The 21,684-nt window shown below is 35.9% G+C and overlaps 3 protein-coding genes across 7 annotated transcripts; 2 read left to right on the top strand and 1 right to left on the bottom strand.

The window, feature by feature from the left end:
* Positions 1–552: 552 nt before the first annotated feature.
* On the top strand, positions 553–1,670 carry LOC106130365 (bolA-like protein DDB_G0274169). 2 transcript variants are annotated; one of them, XM_013329191.2, is made up of 3 exons: positions 553–722; positions 800–999; positions 1,422–1,670. In XM_013329191.2, exons 1-3 carry the CDS (start codon positions 629–631, stop codon positions 1,569–1,571), a joined length of 444 nt encoding a protein of 147 aa, XP_013184645.2. In that variant the 5' UTR covers positions 553–628; the 3' UTR covers positions 1,572–1,670. The 2 variants fall into 2 exon arrangements, with proteins under 2 accessions (XP_013184645.2, XP_013184646.2); XM_013329192.2 differs by having other exon boundaries at positions 553–999.
* A 785-nt stretch (positions 1,671–2,455) lies between these two features.
* Positions 2,456–19,123, bottom strand: LOC106130328 (set1/Ash2 histone methyltransferase complex subunit ASH2). Of its 3 annotated transcripts, XM_060945739.1 has the most exons (10): positions 18,986–19,123; positions 18,719–18,897; positions 18,156–18,303; positions 16,848–17,044; positions 12,061–12,278; positions 11,198–11,375; positions 10,227–10,383; positions 8,033–8,156; positions 7,274–7,528; positions 2,456–6,801 (listed from the first exon to the last, which is right to left on the bottom strand). In XM_060945739.1, exons 1-10 carry the CDS (start codon positions 19,072–19,074, stop codon positions 6,697–6,699), a joined length of 1,650 nt encoding a protein of 549 aa, XP_060801722.1. In that variant the 5' UTR covers positions 19,075–19,123; the 3' UTR covers positions 2,456–6,696. The 3 variants fall into 3 exon arrangements, with proteins under 3 accessions (XP_060801722.1, XP_060801723.1, XP_060801724.1); XM_060945740.1 differs by lacking the exons at positions 16,848–17,044; positions 18,156–18,303; positions 18,719–18,897; positions 18,986–19,123 and adding an exon at positions 15,149–15,287 and having other exon boundaries at positions 2,458–6,801; XM_060945741.1 differs by lacking the exons at positions 16,848–17,044; positions 18,156–18,303; positions 18,719–18,897; positions 18,986–19,123 and adding an exon at positions 14,996–15,113 and having other exon boundaries at positions 2,458–6,801.
* Positions 15,301–21,508, top strand: LOC106130345 (uncharacterized). Of its 2 annotated transcripts, none has more exons than XM_013329166.2 (4): positions 15,301–15,414; positions 19,760–19,991; positions 20,141–20,480; positions 20,854–21,508. In XM_013329166.2, the coding sequence occupies exons 1-4, from the start codon at positions 15,301–15,303 to the stop codon at positions 21,005–21,007; spliced, it is 840 nt and encodes a 279-aa protein (XP_013184620.2). In that variant the 3' UTR covers positions 21,008–21,508. The 2 variants fall into 2 exon arrangements, with proteins under 2 accessions (XP_013184620.2, XP_060801725.1); XM_060945742.1 differs by lacking the exon at positions 15,301–15,414 and adding an exon at positions 19,035–19,166.
* Positions 21,509–21,684: the final 176 nt, after the last annotated feature.

The raw sequence follows: 21,684 nt of genomic DNA, 5'->3' as shown, positions 1-21,684 counted from the left end.
GGGAATCCAGTCAGGCTATAGCCGTAGTTGTTCGAGAGTGTTAAGCGATGGGTTAGCAACCTGTCACTATTTGGATCTCAATTGTATCATTAAGCCAAATAGTTAATAGACTGTTGGATCTATCTACCCCATAAAGGATATATATAGTTATCCCGTTACAAACATGAAATTAAAAAAAGAATCCCAAGTTTGTAAGCCTATCCCTAATCACCTTTTACGACATCCATGGGAAAGAGATGGAGTGGTCCTATTCTTTTTTGTATTGGTGCCGGGAACCACACGGCATCAACCAAGCATGTTATTAAAGCAAATCTTACATACATTGAAATCCGTTCCGTCCGTTTAGTAGTAAAAAGTAAACGTAAACCACTACTATAGGTACCACACTGTGAACCGAAGTGTCAAGAGACCTAAACATAAGTGGGCACTTTTTTCATAATTTACCCAATATGTGTACATACCTTAGAAATTACGGACTTTCCTAGTCCCGTACCTACCTCATGCATACCTCAAAGAAAAAACTAAGCTGTCACTGTCTTTGTCAGATTTCAGCAGCTTTCCATCCATCAGCTGTCACAACATCAAAGAAAAGAAATTGAAAATTTCACAAATAAGAAACAATCAATCAATGGTTTTAACACCAATAGTGTCTGTTTACAAAAGTTTAATGATTAAACAAATAATTCGCTACAATAGCTCCATGAATCAAATACTTCGGACAGGTGAATGTTTGTAAACATTGAATTCTCTACTTATTTCATTAACAGAAATCTCACGCGCATTTTCACTAAATAAACAGGATATTCAACTTTAAGAAGCATGAGCAACGCTCCTGGTCCTGTTGAAGGCACAATAAGGGACAAACTACAGTCTCAATTAACGGCAACTTATGTAGATGTTATAAATGAATCTTACATGCACAATGTACCGAAAGGAGCAGAAACACATTTCAAAGTTGTTGTCGTATCGGATAAATTTGACGGCTTACCTCTAATAAAGGTAAGAACTTGGGATTCTTTTAGGCGTTAGACTAGCAATCTGTCGCTATATGAGTCTCAATTTCATCTTTAAGTCATACAGGTAGTTGTGGCGTTTCACTGTTTGTGAGACTGTCAGTGCTGTCTACCCCGTAAGGGAAAAAACGTGATTAATAAATAAATATATACGAAATAGATTATAAGTTATAATCGAAGTAAATAATAACTAGTAATTTGCAACATTTTCTACTAATTCTTTAGATTTCTTTTTTATTTACAATGACTTAAATGACAAAATCATTAGGTATTGTTTTTTTTTTTCTTAACATCATTCTTTTGCAAAATATATTCATTTGTTATACAATTTTTTAAAGTTTATGTTTACCCCTAATTAACACCACCTATCTTTTATAACTTGCAGTTAATATTTTCATTTTATTTCAGAGACATCGTTTGGTAAATGATGTGCTAAAAGAAGAGCTTCAGACTGGAGTCCATGCCCTCTCCATAATAGCTAAGACACCTCAGCAGTGGGAAATTAGTGATAAGATTGTGGAGAGCAGTCCTAATTGTAGAGGAGGTTTCGGAAAATAAACTTATAGCAGGTTATAAAAAAAAACATATGGAATTAAAGTTATAATTTATTTAATGTGTACCTAAAATTATATTTCAATAAATAATATTTTGTATCTAGAATAAATAGTTACCTAAAGACATTGAACAGTACCTACCTATGCCAATCCTACCTCTGCCATATACCAATGACTATTTTTAAAGTTGCATTCATTAGTTTTAATACTAACCGATGCTCTTACGATGAGGAAAAACATAATGTGGAAACCTGCACATTCAAGCAACTGGTTTTGTAACAATGGATCCAATATGGTTTGGTTCCCCTGCAAAGATTGCGGAAGTCAGATGGGAGTTGCTTCATATAAAAACCTGACTCACCCAATCTAAGATCCATGGTCAAGTGCTTACCCTGGGCTCCTCTCCAGAGTGGTAAAGATGCAACCGGAACTATAGCCAGGAGGGAGAATGGATATAACAGGCCCTGCCAATCTGAAATCAACATGGCTGGAATTTAAAACTGTATACAAACCAAACTGATGATCCTCAAGTGCACTCTTTATATTATGTACTAGCTGTGTCCGCGACTTCGTCCGCGTGAAACAGTTATTATGGGCATGATTGAAGCCCTCAAGGATGAATAATGTTCCCCGTTTATTACATTTTCCATTCTTTCTGCGCTCCTTATAGTTGCAGCGTGATATTATATAGCCTAAAGCCTTCCTCGATAAATGGTCTATTAGACGCAAAAAGAATTTTTCAATTTGAACCAGTAGTTCCTGAGATTAGTGCGTTCAAACTCTTCAGCTTTATAATATTAGTATAGATATGCCTATCCACCAATAGGCGAGACTTCATGTAAATCATTAATCAATTGAAGGAAATAATGGACAATAAAATTCTGTTATTTCATTACATAAACAATTTTTAATTAATACAAAACATGATAATACAGCTTTTCACCTAACATTTACACACACATACGTATCATTTATCGCCATATTATACATTTTCCATTTCATAATACTTATTGTTAACCCATTGACCGCCATAAGCAAAACCGACAAACGTGTCACCGACGCCACGGGTACTTTTTGCGAAAACGGCGGCACTTTGAGGATAGGGTTGGGTAAATAGTTATCGAAAAAATATTAAAAAAAAAACGAACCTTATTTATTCCTTGTTTAATTTTTCCCGTTACCACACATAAACATCAAACAATACATATTACTTGATTTTAACCAAAAATAATGCAATTCAAATATATAAACACATAAAAAAAACCTTTTAAATGATTTCAATGACATCGATTTTTCACATCACTAGGCGACTCCTTTAGTCGTCCGTGGCGTCAGTGGTGTATCTTTTCGGAGATAATTTATTAAATCGATAGTGTTGTCCACGAGCACGATAAAATTATGATAGCGGTAAATTTCCTATTAACACCGTAGTATTCTTCTAGAAGTGTTGCAACTACTGAGCCACTTGCGCCTAAATTATCAAAATGTGTTAATTCCGTGTCTTTGCCGCAGTATACAATAAAATCCAAAATTATTCCCGACAACACATCACATAAAACGAAGAGCTTGATACCAAAACGATTTCTTTTTTTTTTGAAGATACTGTTTAATAAGAAGTCGCCCTTTAAATGGTACAATACTTTCGTCAATGCAAATTTTTTCGTATGGTATAAAACTATTCTTAAATGTCTGACGAGCATGATTTACTGGGTAAATAATTTTTGACAATATAGTTTCTTCCTCAGTCCTAGGGCCTGGTTGGCAGAAATGCAACATGCCTAAAATTGTACAAAACCGGTTTCTCGACATAAGACTACCATATATGCCGGAATGCAAGTATGGGTTAGTAGACCAGTGTTCTTCAATCGTATTCCGGCTGTTTCTTGTCATTAGCATACACACAGCGAAAAATGTATACATTTCAGGAACTGTTACAGGATACCAATTTTTTAATCTTGAATGAAGTTTTATATCAATATGTCTAACAACATATTGCTGGTAACTATTAGTAAATTCAACAATTTTTTCTACATAAGCTTCATTGCAATAATGTAAAAAAATATCCAATTCTGATGAGACCGACGAAATCATTGACGGCGAAATACCGCTAAAAAAATCATCAAACGGCTCGTTTTTAATTTCGAAGGCTTCGGACGACCATTGAAAACTATATTCTCCAGCAGAAATGTTTTGACTTTCCTCAGTAGTCGGGTCCTAAAAAACACTTCTACATTAAGTAGGTATAATGAAAAAAGTAATAGTCATATATGTAGCTATTAATTTATAACCTCCTTATTCAATAAAATTATCAAACGTTTAATAAGCCTATTTTAACTAAAGTACGTTTTGTCACTTTCTTTCAACGTAAAATTTTTAAATGTGAGGTAAGGACAAAACATACTTTAGCTAAAGAAGGCTTATTAAACATTTGACAAGTTTTATGAATACGAGTGTAAGTAATTACTGAAACTTACCTCAAAATCTGATAGATCTGAATCTTCATCAGAAATAGCAATAAATTGTTCGACATTCTCCACTCCTTCCAGAATTGCAATAAGATCGTCATTTTCCATCGTAAAGTTAATTTTATCCACAGGAAATGCTACATACAATATGAATATAAACCAACAAATGATTCACGGGTATTTCGATATATTTTATTTATTTTTCTACCCACATCTTGCAAGCACTAGTCGATAAATTGCTTTCGCTTCTGACGTCACAAGCGGGCGCCTAAAGGTGTCCGTGGCGTATAGGGGACGTTAATTGTAAAATTATCTAGAAACGTCCGTAATTTTTATCGATAAAATGAAGGTATATAATTATAATATTGAGATTTTACGAAAAAGATGAATAATTTCGTTACTTAATAATTATTTATGATGCTAAATATTTAGAGGTTTAGGAAATTAATATATTATTATTTATTATTATATATAATAATATTAATTAATATAAACACTCTTGTATACGAAACTTCAACAACATTAATATTTATTTATTACCGACGATTAACAATTATTACAGAGCTATATTGAGTGGTATTGATTGTTCTTCTTCCGTTTCTTCTCCTTCACTTTCACTTTGGATTGGTACAAATTCTATGACTTGGTCCAAATCAGGGTCCCCTCTCAACAATCTTATAAGATTTAAAATTTGCGGATATGCATTTGAACGTTTGTTTTCCGGCAAACGCTCTAATTCAAAAGCCACCAACCTTGCAAAGTCTTCATTCCTTTTATCGGACGGTCTTCTATCGTCGAAATTAACATCGGGCAAATGACGAGTAGAATAAGAAATATTTCCTTCTTTTGTAGTTTTTCTGTACACCATAGTGTCTGTAATAGTGTATTCTGTTTGTGTCTGCTTATTATTAGAATTTTCTGTTTCTCTATACTTTCTTTTACGACTTGAGAATCCGAATAATATCGACGGCGAAGATGGCCTCTCTTCTTCCATATTTAGGCAATGACAGTACTACGACTAGTTCAGATCTCATATAACTGAGAGCAATAGAAACATGCTTCAATGAATACCCACTACAATAACATAAGGAACATTAAATGTAGGTACTTGTAAAAAAACTACAATTTCCCATCACTACGCGACACTTAAAGGTGTCGTTGGCGCTACTTGATAGTGTATTTTCATTAAATTTTAGGTAATTGTAAATTAAGCTTTAAATGGGTGTTTTTATATTTTTTCTTCATTCCGCCTCGGTTAAACCAAAGTTTGACGAATAATCAAGCTACCTATCGATATTATTTCAATAAGATTAGTATTAAAGTAAAGTTTTTTTTTGTTTGAATGTGATACGAATCTCGGCTACTTAAGAAGTCGTCGGCGTCTCAAGACAGTTTCCGCTGGACGCCTAAAGGTGTCCACGGCGGTCAAAGGGTTAATAGCTGGTGGAATATTTTCCACGTGGAGACGTAGCGTAAATACATAAGTTATAATTATTATATACTATTTGTAAACAGTCATTTGAAAAGTTATAAACTTTTTCATGATAAGACAGTATTATAATAATACTGGGTTGAGAAATATATTTTAAACATTTTGATGCTTACACTGTATGATGTTCGTGTAAACACGATCTAATTCTTGTCATTATAAGAGTTACGTTTTCATTTAGCCAATGAGCTAATTTGTAAATTTAATACTTCTCTATGAACTTACATCTAAATATAACAAGCACAATCACTTTCACTAACACAATGCCATTTTCCTGTTTTGTAAATGTTGAATGAGTATTAATATGTATACAGGTTGCTAGCCCATCGCCTAAAAGAACAATCCCAAGTTTAGTAACATTTCCCTTAGCCGCTTTTCACGACATCCATGGAAAGATGGAGTGGTCGTATTCTTAAATGCCTGGAAGTACATGGTGTGGATAAAAATATAAGCAGAGTGTCTGGTAATTCGTGCCACCTGCCGTGGATACCCACACTCCTTGTTTTTATGGGATAATAAGGTACACTTTAACCCCATTTTTCAGATACTGACTCTTTCAATATGCATTTACCAGACACCCTGTATATACGTACCGCACAAATGCTTAGTAAATGGTTAGGTATTTTGCTAGACACTCATGGCCTGATTATTTCCACATACATTTAAAGTCTGGTTATTTGTTTCTTAAGTTCTAGTCTAGCCATTCATAAACATATAGCTGTGAGCTTACAGCAAACATTCTTCATTGAAGTTAAGGTATTTCTGATAAAGACGACCAATTCACAATAGATGGTTCAACCATAGCAGCATTATTCATATATATAGCGTCCATCCATCATAGTAAGACACGCGTGACGCCATTTTCAACGCACGAAAAACTAGCGCTGGCCCGTTCACGTCATAATAAAAAGCGAGACAGCGAAAGCGAGCGATAAAGACGGCATCGCGCGTGCCATGCTACAGGGAATGGACATATTTTTATGTAATGACTGCATTACGAATCACAGTGAATATTTTTTCATTATTCCACACGACACGTTTATAGTTCACAAAATAATAAAGGTAACACAATGTATAACTTTATACACCAATAAAATAACAAGAGAACAGCACACAATATCACTCATACAGAGTCCAATCGCACGTTTATACACCGCCTAACGGTGTTAGTTGTATCAGAGGTTAAAGTTGTCCAGACGTAGTTTCCCTTCGTTCTCTGTAAGGTACAGCAGGTCGGCCATTGTTTGTTCGCATATCGCTTCCTCTGCCTTTTCTGACATCTGTGGTTAAAAAAATAATAATCAGTGTGTTGTCCACAATACAATCAATCTTCTTGACAGACTGAAATCATAAATGGCATAAGAGGAATCTATTATATTTTTTGTTCTATTCCGAGTTGGCAAGTTTAAATAGCTTATATTTTTATTTATATCGCCTATTTCGATTCGATCGTCACCTACTCGTATATGCGGAAACATCAGTAAAAACTATAAAATGTGCCGCGTGGTTCCTGGCACCAACCACTCCATCTCTTTCCCATTGATGTCGTTAAAGGCGACTAAGGGATAGGTTAGGAAACTTGGTATTCTTCTTTTATGCGACGGGCTATCAACCTGTCACTATATGAATCTAAATTCTATCATTAAGCCAAACAGGCAAACGTGGCCTATCAGGCCTTTTCAAGACTGTTCGCTCTGTCTACCCCGCATGGGATATAGACGTGATTACTATACTAAATGTACTAAAACTCACGGGTCTATATTTGAACTCGCTCGAAGGCGGATGCTTGAAGTTGGGTCCAAAATTGACACTGACAGTTATGTTCTTGTGCAACGATACGGAGGGGTAATAACATCCCTGATATATGTCAGTGAAGGCCTCCCCCTGACACTCTCCGTTCTTGAAAAAGTAAATCCTGCTCCCGGGCAGTGGTTTGAGATTGTTGAGAGATTCTTGTATGTTGTCCTTGTCTTCGTAATACAAGTGGCTTTTGAATTTGACTAGGGGCTGTGGAAGAGGAAATGAAAAATTAATTTTTTTTAACAGATATTTTCAGAGACTTATGAAAATTCAAGACGTATAATAGACTTACAAAATCACATAAATGACGCAATAGTTTTTTTTGTCTTTTAAAATCCATAAAATTAGTTGCTTTAATGGCCCGTTTAAGGTCTACTATTTCTCTCTAAGGGTAATTTCCAATGATTACTTTTTAATCCCTTGGTTAATTTTTATATTTACTACATGCTCTGATAAGTTATTTATGGCTTGCTCCGTACTTAAAATCAACCCTAGGGGAATTTTGATGTCGTTAAAGGCGACTAAGGGATAGGCTTATGAACTTTGGATTCCTCTAGTAGGCGATGGGCTAGCAACTTGTCAGTTGGAATCTCAAGAAGCCATACAACTAAATGTCTCAGCCTTTCAGGACTACTGACTCTGTCACCCCGCAAGGGATATAGACGTGACTATATGTATGTATCGTAATGTTACTTTCAGTGCAATACTTACACGATCCTTATAAGTATTGGGCGTGTACTTAGTGGACGAGCTGTCAGGCAAAATGATGAGGAACCCGAGAGTGTCTCCCTCGCCGTAACCGGCGCTGTAGTGCTTCCCGCGGGACTCGTGGAATCTGGAATCAAATTTAACACGTTGAACGCCGAAGGAAAAAGCATGTTGTTCCGTTTAGGCCACGGGGGTTACCGGTGAGCCAAAGGGTGTCGTTCCGTTCAGGCTTTGGTGGTCACCGGTGTGCCATCGGAGAGCTTCACTTCAAACGCAATTTATTGGCCGAAACGCAAAGATACTATGCAATAACGTTACTAAGGTGGGCCGCTTGGCCCTGTAGAATATAAGATTCGGCTTGGTTCTTTTGTACGGGTAAACACTTAGATTTTTTTCCAATTTTTGTCAAATTATTAGGGCTGTACTGAACTGCCATATCAAAAGTATATTTAAAGTAAAATAATTATTAATTTAGATACTTATCATTAGAAAGGTAATATTAAAATGCAAAAACCAATTATTAGGTTAAATGTTTTATTAGAAATATACCAAAAAAACGCAAAAAAAAAAACTGAAAACAGGAATTTTGCTTGTAGGTATCCTAATGATAAATTGAGCAACAATATGGTACTTTTCAGTTTGTAGCTTCACTTTTAACTATAAAATAAAATGTACCTAATAAAAACAAAATCAAAACCAACTTAAACAGGCGTTAATACAAAACACACGATATTTTTAACTTAAATGCAATTATAACATCTTGTAGAGAAAATACGAAACATGAGAGATATTTACCCAGCAATGGGACATTACTAGTTCAAGAAATGCTAAAAAATTATCAAAACACACAAAAAACCTTTCAATATTATATCCTATAAGGAGATCTTTTCCCAGCAAAGGGACATTATGAATTAAAAAAAAAAATGCTAAAAAATTATCAACAAACACATCATTCATGTTTGTGATTTGACTTTCTTTTAAGTTCTTACTTATTCATGACTTTGAGTGAACTTCATTAAAACATTCCAAACATATGGATGGTTTATTAGGGCAGGTAGAGCAGTAGGTTACCACTTTCTTCTATTTTTAGCCATTTTAGCACCAATGATTGCTGACTTCGCTTTATAACACTGTTGACAAGTTGGGTGGGGTGGGCCGCTGCGTGACCCCGTGGCCAGCGGAGAAGGATTTACGAAATTCCTGCCGTTCGGGCCGCGGGGGTCACCGGTGTGCCTAGTTCAATATTTCCACTTTTTTGGTAATAATTCAAGAAAATAAATAGCCTACATTACGAAATAACGTATTTGTAATCGTTTGGTGCAATAAAACGAAATGGCCAAAAATTACGGAAAACGCAATTTCACTACGGCCCGAACGGATTATGTCAGTGGGCCCACCGGTGTGCCGTCTGGCGTTCAACGTGTTAATAAAATTAATATATAAACACCTATACATATAGTCACGTCTTTATTCCTTGCGGAGTAGACATAACCAACAGTCACATGGACTGATAGGACCACTCCATCTCTTTCATATGGATGTCGTAAAATGCGACTAAGGGATAGGCTTATATAGTTGGGATTCCTCTTTTAGGCGATGGGCTAGCAACCTGCCACTATTTGAATCTCAATTCTCTACATACTTTCATACATAAAATTACGCCTCTTTCCCGGAGGGGTAGGCAGAGACTATCTCTTTCCACTTGCCACGATCTCTGCATACTTCCTTCGCTTCATCCACATTCACAACTCTCTTCATGCAAGCTCGGCGGTTTCAAGTACGTTTGTTACTCAATTCTATCATCAAGCCAAACAGCTGAACTTGACCTTTCAGTATCTGATGACGTCTCTGTTATGATTATACATATGTTATGTTATGTAAAATATAAATATGTAGGTAGCCGTGTGGTTCCCGGCACTATTACAAAAAAGAATAGGACCACTCCATCTCTTTCCCATGGATGTCGTAAAAGGCGACTAAGGGATAGGCTTATAAACTTAGGATTCCTCTTTTAGGCGATGGGCTAGCAACCTGTCACTATTTGAATCTCGGTTCTATCATTAAGCCAAATAGCTGAACGTGGCCATTCAGTCTTTTCAAGACTGTTGGCTCTGTCTACCCCGCAAGGGATATAGACGTGATCATATGTATGTATGTATGTATAAATATGTAGGCACAGAACCTCTCGGAATCGTACCTGGTGCCCTTGCGGCTGCGCCACGAGTACCCGAACTTGTCGTAGCCGAGCGGCGCCTGCAGGTTGGTGTAGCGCCGCCCCCAGCCCAGGCGCGCCGCCGCGCCCTCGGGCACCTCCTCCACGCTGGCCTCCCAGTACCACGTGCCGCGGGACACGCCTGCAAATTGTTGTTCAAAAAAATCTCTAAACAACCAAAGTTAATACATACATACATAAAATCACGACCTCTCTCCACTTGCCACGATCTCTGCATATTTCCTTCGCTTCATCCACATACATAACTCTCTTCAAGCAAGCTCGGCGGTTTCGGGTACTTTTGACCTGACCCTTTACCAGGACGTCCTTAATTTGATCAAGATACGTTATTACCGAAGTTAGTCGAAAATAATAATTCGTTTATCGAATCTGCTCGAAAATTGAAATTAATTTGAAGAATCTGAAAAAATTGTCAATCAATCTGCTGAAAGTTGAAATACACTTTCACGTTGAATTTGCGTGTAACATTGAAAAATGTGAACAAAGTATGTGAGATAGATTGTGGATAGAAAAATGATCTAACCACACCGCGTCGCATCATATTATATAATGCGTACTAGAAGAGTGACGTCACATCATGGACGACGGCGTTTTGACGTTTCGAATAAATTTTAAAAAAGGGTTCCTAGATAGGCTAGCAACCTGTCACTATTTGAATCTCAATTCTATCATTAAGCCAAATAGCTGAACGTGGCCATTCAGTCTATTCAAGCCTGTTGGCTCTGTCTACCCCGCAAGGGATACAGACGTGACCATATGTAAGTATGTATGGTTCCTAGGTTAATTTCGCGCTTTTAATTATTAAAATTGATATATTTCGATTTTCTATGCTTAATAGAATAGAAAATATTTATCAAATATATGAAATTCATTATACATTATACGATTCAACAAGCCCATTCCATAGAATCAAACCAAGTGAAACTCAAACTCACCATGTGTAGCCCGCACCATGCAATAACCCTTCTCTCCAGTGACAGCGAGGCGATCCTCAGCTATTTTGAGCTGCGGCGCGCGGTCGTGTAAAGCCAGTAACACACCGCCCGGACACAGAGAGCGGTACAGCCAGCCGGGTATAGGCTTGCCGCTCCATTCGTTGCTCTCGTCAAATTCCTAAAAAGAAAAATAAAATGGAATTTAAAAAAATCCCGACCAAAAATTGACCAAAACTGTTGAGCAAAAATCTCAATTATGATGCTACCTTTAAAAAATTGACATCTGAAAATCCCTTGTTTTCGAAATTAACTTTTCGATTCGACGCTAAAAATTTTGTATAGGTAAGTATTTAATAAATGTAAGTATTATAATTAACCCATTCTATGCAATATTATACAAAAAAAGATTGCAATTATCTTTTTGATAAGGCGAACGAAAAACAGGGTGATCTGATAAGGATGTTTTCCCTTAAAGAATAACTACCCTGAAGAGGATCACAGGAGGAATGTAAGCCCTCTGTATTTCAAAAACATACATACATTCATCTATATCATTCAGTCTATGACCTTTGCGGGGTAGACAGAGCCAACAGTCCCGAAAAGACTGACAGGCCACGTTCAGCTGTTTGGCTTTATAATAGAATTGAGATTAAAATAGTGACAGGTTGCTAGCCCATCGCCTAAAATAAAAATCCCAAGGGTATACCTAAGCCTATTACTATACTTAATCGCCTCTTACGACATCCACGGGAAATGAGATGGAGTGACACCTATTCTTTTTTATATTGGTGCCGGGAACCACACGGCACAACATATTTCAAAAACACGATTCAAATCCAGCACTTTACATAAAAAAAGCTTACTTGTCTAAACGGCGCGTGTGGGTCCGGTTCAGCCAGAATGTATCTGTACCCGTCTTTATTAAAGGGATGTTCTGTTGGATAGCCATGTGAGGGTAGTTTCAGCGCTCCCAGTTCGTTCCCCCTGCCCTTCTTCCCTAGAGGCGCCCCAGCGTCTGCCGCCCCTCCCACGGCCGGCCGACGCTTCCCTTGCCTACCCTTTACGTTGCCCGCTAGAGGTACTGAAAAGAAGTATAAATATATATTTTTTTTTATTTTACTCCACAACGATTTGAAGGATTTCGTGTTTGCTCTGAGGTAAAACATCGTGAGGAAACCAGCAACAGCATTGAGGCAACCCGATTCTATTTTAGAAAATCAATCATGTCTTTAACCCTTTCGTGGTAGATGAGTCAATATTTGTCCCGTATACATATATTATTAATAATTTCGATAAGGTTGGAAAACCACGTTCAAATGTATAGCTTAATGATGTACCTAATTGAGATTTAAATAGTTACATTGTGCTACTTCATTGCCTTTAAGAAGAATCCCAAGTCTCATGTATATCTGACGGCCTCTGTTGCGCAGCGGTAGTGCGCTTGTCTGTGACACCAGAGGTCCCGGGTTCGAATCCCGTCCAGAGTATGACGTAAAACGATTGGCCTGGGTCTTGGATGTTTCTCTACATAATTATTAGGCAGAGACAGCATCTTTCTACTTGCCACGATCTGTGCATACTTCTTTCGCTTCATCCACATTCATAAATCTCTTCATGCAAGCTCGGCGGTTTCGGGTACTCTCGGCCAAACCCTTTGCCAGGGCGTTCTTAATTCAATCAAGGCACGTTCGTCTAGACTTTGTTATAAATTACTCTTTTCATGCATATTCGACGAATCGAATACATTCAATATGTTGTTGCATTCAAATTACCGTTACTATGTACCAAGATCAATAATAGAATATTTGTACAGCCTGTGTTACGACTGTTTGTGTAAAGATATCGTCGTTTCTTTAATCGATAATCGAGTAATTAAATTATTCGAATTAAAGCTTGTCAATTTCTCATAGGTATTTTTTCTCATAGGTATTTAAACAACTTCAAAAAGGAGAAGTTGGTTTCTTAATTTAGTATAGTCGGAGACAGAAATATCTGTTCATAATATTAACAATCTCCATAGTTCTATCTACTCCCGACTGTACCTGTTAAGCTATTTTTCAAAATATTTTTCTACCGCAAGCCGTCTTTACAGCCAGTAATCGCAGTTATTAAGGCTATTAATATAATCGATACTCAATTAGAAACGAGTTCAAGCTTAAAAGTAGAACACGAGGGAATCGATACTGCTGTTGATCAATGAATAGCCAAATCGAATGGATAATAATTTTTCAGCCTATTTACCTTGTCATGATGGATTCGACTAAGCTGATTTCGATGTTACGCAGCATTTAATAAACAAAATTGTAACACAACATGACAACTAATTTTACCAAGATTGTTATCATTGACACCTAGATTTTTTTACACTACAAAGTTATATAACACTACAATGCGTTTGTGAATGAGAATTTTGGAAGAAAAAGATATAAGACGAACATCAAACCCAGGACGTTCTTGTGAAAGGTTAGGACAAGACCAGAGCACACAACACCGACGACTGCATTTAAAGATTGACGAATGTTAATGATGGAAAAGAAATTTGCAAGGATAGTTGCAAAGTCAAAGATCTAGTCTCTACCTACCCCTCCGTAATAGAAGCGTGCGTATTTATGTATGGAATAAATACAATAAGCCCAGACGTATGACTGACCTCCTAACCTTATAAGACTTAAAGCTTAAAAACCTTTATTGATTAGTGTATGCGCTAAGTGCTGGAGTTCAAACTGCGTCACCTCGACTTAAAACAATGAGATAGTAACGGAGCCGAGTCGAAGCGACGTAGAAATTAGCGAGACTTGTACGGAAAACACGATTCGTATTATATTACCTTCATTACTAAGTTTAAGGCTTTGTTAGAGATGATTATTTGTTTATTAAGATTGTGTTAGGTTATGCTCTAACGGTGATAGCATCGTGAGGAAAAACGAACATTTCAGACAACTAAATAAGTGAAAGGTGGATTTAACATTGTGTGGAAATCCTGAACATTTTAGTCAACTGAATGTACTATGAACTGGGTTAGGATCCCTTGTTAATGGACACGTAGGCCAGGCGGTCTCACTGCGTAGTTACGTAACTAACAGTTCCTTCAACGTGGCTATAAGACTTGTTGGAGTATCACGGATTGTCTAAGCTTGCTAAGGAATTTGAAATAATCCATATCGGTGCTTACAGCTACAGTATAAACTCTTTATAAAATCTCAGAAGTTTGGCAGTAGGTATATTGGATTTTATTGACGTTTCAAATATATGCAATAGCTTTGCTCTAATAAAAAAAAATAATAGCAATTACCAAGAACAATGTTAGGCAGAACAGTTTTTTTTTGGATTACAAGATGTTGATATACTATTAAGAAAAATGTTTTACTGATCTTTTTTTAAGTAAAATTTAGTTAATACACTTTAAGACAATTCATTGGGTGTGTTCGCGCAAGCATAAATAAATTAAAATCCATCTAAAATCCGATACAGTTTTAGTGACTAAAATAGGTCTTGTTATCTACGACCTACGATTATTCATTATCAAAACAATCATGACGATGATGTTAGTTAAAAATGTAGGTTAGTACTCAGCATATTTTTAAACAACAATATCCTACAACATTGAACATCGAACACGTGTGTTTACTAACGAAAATATGCGTAACATTTAACCACATTATTATGATACAGAAATCTAGATTAATCACCGTGAGAATCCAATGTTAAGTCTTACAAATAAAAGCGCAAATCATTAAGTGAGCCTTCCACAAAGCATTGTGAACTACAACATAGATATTGGACATAATAAAAACTTACAATCCATGACGATTACGAAACCAATACTGTGCCGAATGACTGAATTGACTGACAAACATTCCGTGCAAGCAACTGATAAGATAGCGAGACGTGGGACTCCCGAATTTTAATATTTTAGCATGTGACAATAACAAGTAATAAGAAAATTCTTACCAGACATTTTCGAGGTGATGAATTTTAAATTTAAAATCGATATGTGGAATCGAGTTGACTGATGGCTATACATATAAGAAACATATTGAAGAATAAATGCCACATTAGGAGCTCGCGGTGTGAGTGTTTACAAACACACTCACAATGAAACAATGATATCGCTGTATATACGTACGTACAGTCTGGCTATAGAACTAATGTACAATACAGTCGAGTTTTCAAGCTGGCGCGCCTCCAAGCGGAGCGGATGTGTCAATAGCTATGCAGTAAGTTTAAGGTTTTTTAGATAAACTGTATCGAGTTTAAATGTGCATTATGGACGCGGAAAATTGTTGTTGTATGCGAGGGTCGTGTAGAGGTAATGTGGTTATGTAATACGCAATTATTTTAATGGAAATTATATTATTCAGCTAAGTGGTAAAACAAGGTGAACGTAAAAGGTCGCTTACAGATTCGTTATGCGGAAAAAAATATTTATTGTTCTATTCTCTATTGTTATAGTTCTATATCTCACTATGATAAGTTTATGGACAACGAATATAAGACTGTATAAGTACTTACTACTAATATAAAGAAAAAATGTTTATCGTAATTTTTAAGGTTTAAAGGTAAAAACGGGACCCTATTACTAAGCCGTGTGGTATGGTTCCCGGCACCAATAAAAAAAGAAAAGGATCACTCAGTCTCTTTCCCATGGATGTCGTAAAAGGCGACTGATGGATAGGCTTATTAACTTGGGATTCTTCTTTTAGTCGCTGGACTAGCAACCTGTCAGTATTTGACTTTCAATTCTATCATTAAGCCAAACAGCTGAACGTGGCCTATCAGCCTTTTCCAGACTGTTAGCTTTGTCTACCTCGCAAGGGATATAGACGTAATCATATGTATGTATGAATCACTAAGCCTCCGCTGTCTATCTGTCCGTCCGTTTTTATAATATACGGCACATACGTAGGTATAATTAAAATAACATATTTAGAAAGTGAAATTTTCTACTCTCTCTCTCTCTTATTAAGGGTCAAATAAAACATTCGCGTTAATTTCATTCCCATATGATGCTAGACCAACCCCCGTAATAGCATAAGTCTTCCGCAAAAGGGATTACCCCTTCGATAACAAAAATAAAAAAAAATATATAAACGGTTAAGCCAGTGCGTTTGACGGCCTCTGTGGCGCAGCGGTAATACGCTTGTCTGTGACACCGGAGGTCCCGGGTTCTAATCCCGGCCAGGGCATGATGAGAAAAGAACTTTTTCTGATTGGGCTGGGTCTTGGATGATTATCTTTATAAGTATTTATTATGAAATATAGTATCGTTGAGTTAGTATCTCGTAACACAAGTGTCGAACTTACTTCGAGGCTCTCAATCTGTGTAATTTGTCCCTACGGAACCTATCCCATATTGGTCCATAGTAAAAGCAGCACTAGATGAATGTGCCTATCACCGCATTTTAAGTCATCCATCAGATGGAGGTGGGCTAGCAACCTGTCACTATTTGAATCTCAATTCTATTGTTAAGCCTTACAGCTGAACATGGCCTATCAGTCTTTCAAGACTGCCGGCTCTGACTACCCCGAAAGAGCTATAAAAGTGTTTCTACGAAGTAATGAATCAGATGGAGTCATCCTATTCTAAAATAGCAGGAACCACACGGCTCATAAAGGTACGCATTATAGTTATAGAAACTTCTTGACTTACTTGTAGCAATACCCATATCGGTGACCTTCAACTGGCCCTGTTTAATCATCGCTTCGTAATTCGGCTTTATAGAAGTTAGCTCAGTGTTGTACAATCCGAACATAGGGCCTTCCGCCGCGTCGTCCTCGTACGTGAACAGAACTTGGATGTCTTTGACCAACGCCCGCTGGACGGTCGCGTACCAAGATTGGGTTACTCTAAAAACGAGTGAAACTTTAATAAGACATAACATAACATACAGGGTGACATTTAAAAAAACTGCATCCTTTTAAACATAGACTATACCCATGCTTCTGAGCCGTTTGAGCCTATTTTTATTTATTTAGGATCGTGGATTTTGATATTTTTATTTTTTTCGTACTTTCTGAAATATGAACCGATATTTTTCTTTTAACGTTTTTAAATATCCTTTAGATGAGTACTTAACAGTTAAATTTATGCAGTTGAATTAAAAGTCACCCTGTATAATCACGTCTTTATCCCCTGTGGGGTAAACAGAGCCAACAGTCTTGAAAAGACCAAAAGGCTTTGTTCAGCTGTATGGCTTTATAATGGACTTGAGATTCAATTAGTGATAGGTTGCTAGCCCATCGGCTACTAGAAGAATCCCAAGTTTCTTATTCTTTGTAAAGTCAGTCTTATTCGTAAAGTTAGTATAGTTAAGTCCATTCGTCACTAGAGAGGAGCTCAGGTTGTGCCTTTGATCACTATCCAGAATTAAGTAAGTCAGGTTATTACAAGCCAAGCTTTGTCAATTGAAATAATAGAATAGAAAAAAAAAATAACAACAAAAACCTTACCAACTTGGGCTAAAATTCCACCAGTCAGGTAAAGTTTGAAATGACTTTGGAAATGACAATTTACATTCTCTATACGAAATTTATTTTAAAATAGTTTTATTGTTTTTTGTAATACATAAAAGAGGTTTTATGCAAAAATAAGACTAGACCAATAAGCTGTTACTGGTATATTGAAAATCTTATTTGAACATTTTAAATTTACTCAATTATGTTTTGTCACATGATACATACTATACTGAATAGAATAGAATAGATTTATTTTCAAAATTGGATACAAGGTATTGCTTATTGACGTCACATAACTAAAATCTAGCTTCTAAAGTGCATGCGTAGAAGAAGCGGCGGAACAAACTACACTGCAGCATTTTCATCAGACATCAATTTAAAAATATAGATGTCTTAAATCTAAATCGTGGACGAATGCACATTGTCTACATTAAAAAACATGAATGAATGTAGAACTAATCTTTTTCAAATCCAATAAAAAAAAACCAAATTGCACATTTACCTCCTAGGCATGGTTGTCATGGCCTCCCAGTACTGGTCAATATACGGGATGATATCCCGATCTTTGCTAAACAGCATCTTGTTCCGGCCTTCCTTAGCACTCTCCTGTCGCAGGTTAGCAATTGCAGTAAGGCACATTTGCGGAAATGCTGCAAATTAAAAACACTTTAAGCAGTGGTAAGTAGAGAGCTTTAATAATGTACATATACTATAAGAAAAGCAACAAATTTGACGTGGGTTGAAGTTAGTTAATATGTAAATAAAATTATTACTCTTTCCCGGAGGAGTAGGCAGAAACTATATTTCCACTTGCCACAACCTTTGCACACTTCTTTTGCTTCATCCACATTTATAACTCCAATCACAATAATACATTTTGTCCTTCTCTTTTTCAAATATTCGTTAACCATATATATCACACTATACCTAGTTAATATAAAATATTCTAAGTAAAATAAGGTATTTAGTATCAAATTGCATTACACAAAACAATACAAATAAAATTCAATTTGAGGCTACTTAGGGCCAGACGTGGGTTGTTTTTATTTTTTTGAGAATACTCACGAGCCTGATTCTTCTTGAAAGTCTCTAAACCAGTAGGGGAGCAATTTTTACAAATGAACAAATAGTTGGTCATGAATGGTACCAGCTTCCCCAGCTGATACCCAATACAAGATTCATGGAACCATCGGTTGCAGGAAGCACATAGCAACTCCGCTATATTCAGATTTCGGTCTTTCCCGCTTAAACATAAACAAAAACATTGATTAGCAATGGAGAAAATAAAGGTTTTATTTATTGCCTTTTTTACTTCATAAAGTTACTACTCACCAGTAACAATTTCCCTGAGATTCTAATGAAGATTTTTGTTTAGATTTTTCAGCATTTTCTGCCGATTTCTGAGATTCCTGCATGTTCATGGCTATCTACCGCCAATGTTTGCATCAAAGTATACTTTCACAGCATAACCTGAGAAGACGAGATATGGATGAAACAACTATTATTTTTTAAAGTACGGTCATATTTATCATTTTATATAGCTTATCGTAATTTTTATAATAATAATTAAAACACTTGTTATCACCTGAACTCTGAAAAATGCAAGCAAAGCAAGCAAGCCCGTTTTTAAGAAGCGTTGTTACGTTCCTTTTTGCTTTTACAAAACTTTATTTAGTATATATATCACTGTCAAATTGACAACTTAGAGTATATTTTTTGGAAGGGAACGTTTATAACGAAAGATCTTGCCCTCCTAAAAAATCCCATTAAATATCAACTATTTACTGCACATACCTTAAATATTATCACTAAATCATTGCAATAGACAATATTTAAATTCATCTACATATATGACAAAACTAAACTTAAAAATTAAACCCAAATATTTAAAAACATCACTTGAAGATGAAACCACAAAAACTACCTAACAAAACCTACCTAACCTTAACCTGGCAACAAATCTTAACGGTTGTCATGGATACAAAATACAAAACACGATCGTTTTCTTTCTTAGTGTTTAAATAATTTATTTTCTCTCAATTTGTATTTCTTATTCCGTTTTTCTTCGAGAAATAATTTAATTTTTAATAAACGTAGTAATTTTAGCTTATGACCATGACGGATTGTGTTACCAGCACCGAGGATTTGTGCGTTGAAGTGAAAACTACTCAAGAAAACATTCTTTTGGGAATTATTAAGGAACTGTGTTGTGAAAACGGCAAGCTTTCAGATAATTTAAGGGGAAAAGTGAACCGAATCATAGCTGACTGTGACCTCACACACTATTCCAGTTTGCACAAGCTGAGTACGGCCGACGAAAGTACAGCAATGTTACTTGGTATGTTTTTTTGTCCTTTTCCTTTTACAACACAATTATAGTCTTTTATCTTTAAATATAGGGATTGCTTACCACATGTAAGGTGTACAGCAGTATAGTAATAAAACCTCTATAGAAAAATTTCACAAATGTTTCCTGTAAAATTTCAGGTTTCATGCATCAAACCTCATCCGAGCTTTCTTTTGAAGAGCAGGCAGAATTGAACCAAGCTATCATCCACAAAATACAAGTCAAAATACCAGCTTTCACCTCAGAACTGGAACGTCTCAAACAGTCTTCTGTATCCAATAAGAAATCACATAAAGATCAAATCAAAGAATTGCAAGAAGACTTGGATGACAAATTGGGGACTTTGCAAGACCAAGAGACACAGAAGGTAGACCTGATGATGGAATGGCTGACACACAGGCTTCAGGAAGTGAATAAGTTCAGTGACAACTCAACAGAACTGCTAAATTTAAAAACCAAGATTTTGGACATGAAGTCAAAGTGAGTAAATCATTTAATTTTATCTGCTGAGTATATTGCAAAGCACTTGCAATGATTTACTTAGCTGACCAATTTAACAGTTCAGCATCAGTGTGACAGAAATAATTGTCCTCTCCATTACTATGCCAGCATCATAAGTAACCTTAATATTAATGCAACCAGCAAGCAGGTTGCTGATAGCACATGGTGTAGAGTAGCAAGCATGGAACAAATTGATTTGGAGTTGACAATCAGATTAAAAAATAATGGAAGACTTTTGTTTTTATTGTTTGATTTTAAGAAAAGTTATAATTATATTGTAGTTAAAAATCCTTCACTCATTCCTAATATAAAATGTAACAAATTCAAAAATTTTCCATGTTTTTTTTTTCAGAATCCTTCATCTCCAAATTCTACAAAACATCTTTACGGAGACCAACCAGTCTATTAAAGCTTACAGCGAAATCCATAAGGACATCAAAGAAACAATCAAGGAAACGGAACAAAGAATCAAACATTACCAAGAAATCATTGCTAGCGATGTGTAGTTTGTCTTAATTTTTTTTTAATATTCAATATTGGGTCATGCATTTGTCTTCCATCTCACCTGATGGTAAGTGATGTTACATTCCTAACGAGAGATACCCATTTATTCTACTTTATATACACAGTTAGTACTTGTCTGGGAATATAAATGCAATAGGATTATTGTATGAGTAGGCCTTTTTAATTTAGAAAAATGTGTCTGAAAGAATCCTTTTAGACTGTAAAAACAACAGACTGGCAACACTAATTTATCATTTATCCATTCACAGAATTGTGTTACAAGATAGTAACTGGATGATACTATATTTTAAAATTAATACTTATATAGATAAACATCCAAGACCCAGGCCAATCAGAGAAAGTTTGTTTCTCATCATGCCCGGGATTTGAACATGAAACATTCATAAAGTACAAAAGGGCAGCCTTAACACTAATGTATGATTTAGAAGTTTAAAAAATGTGTTTAGTAATTAGTAATGTTATAACTCTTGTTATGTGCCAAATAAAATATGTTATTTTATCTGTACATATGTTTTTGATAGTATATTACATTACATAAAATCACGCCTCTTTCCCGGAGGGGTAGACAGAGACTACCTCATTCCACCATTTGTAATAGAATCGGTTAGTATTCAAACTAATGTTCATAATTTTGAAAAAAGTCATTGGTACATGGCCG

The sequence above is a fragment of the Amyelois transitella genome, chromosome 9 (genome assembly GCF_032362555.1).
Source record: "Amyelois transitella isolate CPQ chromosome 9, ilAmyTran1.1, whole genome shotgun sequence".
In the NCBI taxonomy this organism is placed as follows: Eukaryota; Metazoa; Arthropoda; class Insecta; order Lepidoptera; family Pyralidae; genus Amyelois; species Amyelois transitella.
The sequence above is the reverse complement of the archived record's forward strand: the minus strand, read 5'-3'. Positions and strand labels throughout refer to the sequence as shown.

Coding starts and splice junctions, on each gene's coding strand:
- LOC106130328 (XM_060945739.1), bottom strand. CDS start 19,074: ATGAACATGCAGGAATCTCAGAAATCGGCAGAAAATGCTGAAAAATCT. Junction 18,304..18,718: donor TTTCAAGAAGAATCAGGCTC/GTGAGTATTCTC, acceptor TTTAATTTGCAG/CATTTCCGCAAATGTGCCTT. Junction 11,376..12,060: donor CACACGCGCCGTTTAGACAA/GTAAGCTTTTTT, acceptor TTTTCTTTTTAG/GAATTTGACGAGAGCAACGA.
- LOC106130365 (XM_013329191.2), top strand. CDS start 629: ATGGTTTTAACACCAATAGTGTCTGTTTACAAAAGTTTAATGATTAAA. Junction 723..799: donor GAATCAAATACTTCGGACAG/GTGAATGTTTGT, acceptor CTAAATAAACAG/GATATTCAACTTTAAGAAGC. Junction 1,000..1,421: donor ACGGCTTACCTCTAATAAAG/GTAAGAACTTGG, acceptor ATTTTATTTCAG/AGACATCGTTTGGTAAATGA.
- LOC106130345 (XM_013329166.2), top strand. CDS start 15,301: ATGATATCGCTGTATATACGTACGTACAGTCTGGCTATAGAACTAATG. Junction 15,415..19,759: donor GATGTGTCAATAGCTATGCA/GTAAGTTTAAGG, acceptor TAGTAATTTTAG/CTTATGACCATGACGGATTG. Junction 19,992..20,140: donor AAGTACAGCAATGTTACTTG/GTATGTTTTTTT, acceptor GTAAAATTTCAG/GTTTCATGCATCAAACCTCA.